Raw genomic sequence first — 2,448 nt, forward strand, 5'->3', positions numbered from 1 at the left:
TTTTTTTTTTTTTTTTTTTTTTTTTTTTTTTTTTTTTTTTTTTTGTAGGTGGTACATGGCATCAACCCAAGGTCCTAGAACTTTGAATTGTTTATACAATAAAATAAAATAATATCTTTTTTTTTTAATCAGCAAGGTCTCATACTAAGGTAGATGTGTAGTTCAAAATATAACTTTTACTTCCCCTGTGAAGACCTATCCTGACTTGAGAACCTGAGAATTTTTACCAACGGTATTTTATTGAACCAACTATCGCCGTATTTTACTTGTGGAATTTTCATAGTTCAGTTATGGTGGGAAATATCTAGGGTTGTTCCTTTTCCCCATTTCCCACTTAGACTTATCCATGAAAATCTCACAAGGAAAATACTTCTTACTGCCCAGCATAGGTGGATTTATTGGAAGTGTAGCCCCCTAGATTTCCTGGGTATATGAAAATCCTGAATAACAATGAATAATCTACAGTCTACACCTAACACCCTCTCTACGCCCTAGCCAAGGATCATTATTAAAGTACCAGTACACTGCAGACTTGGTCTCCCAAGACCACTCTCTATGTTCTACGAAGCTACGAACTTGGTAGACTCCGTAGAGAGTGGTCTCGCAAGACCAAGTGTAGCAAAAAGTCCACAGTATACTGGCACCTTTAGAGGTAGGTAACTATGTACTGCTACGATGATGACCAATAACTGTGGCAGAGAAATGACAGTCTAAAGGTGTGTCCCAACTTGGTCGACCGGCCGTCGATCGACGAGGAGAATGTTTTCGAGGCAGTGTCAGGAACACATCTACGCTGACCGCATTGATAGATTTACTCTGTTCAGTAGCGCCATTCAGTTGTCTCATAGTGGCGACAATACGCTCTACAGCTTCGATAGAGTTGCCTCGGAGTTCACTTTCAAATGTGGAATCGGGATCCTTGAATTCGGCTGAGGGAGAAAAATAAATAAAATGAAAGTCTCGGAAAGCAGAAACGTACATAAATAGGTGGTTTTGAAAGCCACACAGGGTGGGCTTTAAGCTGTGTCCACACATAGACGACACCATCCATCGACTCGATCGAAGTAGACTACAAACGTACGCTACCTCGACAACATAGATTCATTCACCTCGTCGATCAAGGGCGTCGACTATGTGTGGACACAGCTTTAGAAAGCAGAAACGTAAATAGCCGCACAGGGCTTTTTTTTGGAAAAATAAATAAAATGAAAGTCTCGGAAAGCAGAAACGTACATAAATAGGTGGTTTTGAAAGCCACACAGGGTGGGCTTTAAGCTGTGTCCACACATAGACGACACCATCCATCGACTCGATCGAAGTAGACTACAAACGTACGCTACCTCGACAACATAGATTCATTCACCTCGTCGATCAAGGGCGTCGACTATGTGTGGACACAGCTTTAGAAAGCAGAAACGTAAATAGCCGCACAGGGCTTTTTTTTGAAGAGGTTTGATAGAGGGAACTGTAACTGAAGAGATCTTGTCATCCCGAAATCGAAGAGTGAAGGAAGACAGGATAGGAGAAATCCAGACGTTCCGAGGACGATACAATCCGGCGCGAGGGGGAATCGAACCCGCGGCCTAGCGCTTAAAAGGGAGGAGTGCTACCTTCCAAACTAAAGCCGACCATTCACTATCAGGTACGCCAGTCTGGTCTACCTGATACTGTATGGCAGCAGTAATAAATCTCTCAGGCGACCTGTCAAGTCTGATAGTTAATGACCGGCCTAACTAGGCTGACTGGCCTCAGCAGCTATTTGACTCACTTTGATTCAGAGCTTTCATAAGCGTTTCCGAATACTCGAGTATGCCGAAATATTTCAACACCTGAGGTACTCTGTAGTCAGCATCCCGAAATCGAAGAGTGAAGGAAGACAGGATAGGAGAAATCCAGACGTTCCGAGAACGATACAATCCGGCGCGAGGGGGAATCGAACCCGCGGCCTAGCGCTTACAAGGGAGGAGTGCTACCTTCCAAACTAAAGTCGACCATTCACTATCAGGTACGCCAGTCAGGTCTACCTGATACTGTATGGAAGCAGTAATAAATCTCTCAGGCGACCTGTCAAGTCTGATAGTTAATGGCCGGCCTAACTAGGCTGAGTGGCCTCAGCAGCTATTCGACTCACTTTGATTCAGAGCTTTCATAAGCGTTTCCGAATACTCGAGTATGCCGAAATATTTCAACACCTGAGGTACTCTGTAGTCAGCAAACATGGTCAGCTCGTGGATGTCGTGGAATATACACGAGGCAAGTCGGGGGTTCAACTCTGAACTGTCCTCCACTGATGTGGAGTTCACACAGAAGTGTAGGTCCGCCACTAGGATTTGAGCGCGCTTGTAGAATGCCACTGAAAGAGAAAAAAGAGTTGTTGTTGTTGTTTACTAATGCAAAGGAATTGATTATTATGTCATTTTCCTACGCGCGTCCCAATATTTTCCTACA

General features: G+C 43.8%; 1 protein-coding gene across 1 annotated transcript; it reads right to left on the reverse strand.

The window, feature by feature from the left end:
- Positions 1 to 772: 772 nt before the first annotated feature.
- On the reverse strand, positions 773 to 2,353 carry LOC103522563 (queuosine salvage protein; the record flags this gene model as incomplete). Its single annotated transcript, XM_008487665.1, has 2 exons — positions 773 to 929; positions 2,132 to 2,353. Coding segments are annotated over 2 exons (379 nt in total), but the record flags the coding sequence as incomplete, so codon positions are not given.
- Positions 2,354 to 2,448: the final 95 nt, after the last annotated feature.

Source organism: Diaphorina citri, unplaced genomic scaffold (assembly GCF_000475195.1).
Source record: "Diaphorina citri unplaced genomic scaffold, Diaci psyllid genome assembly version 1.1 scaffold9280, whole genome shotgun sequence".
NCBI lineage: Eukaryota > Metazoa > Arthropoda > Insecta > Hemiptera > Psyllidae > Diaphorina > Diaphorina citri.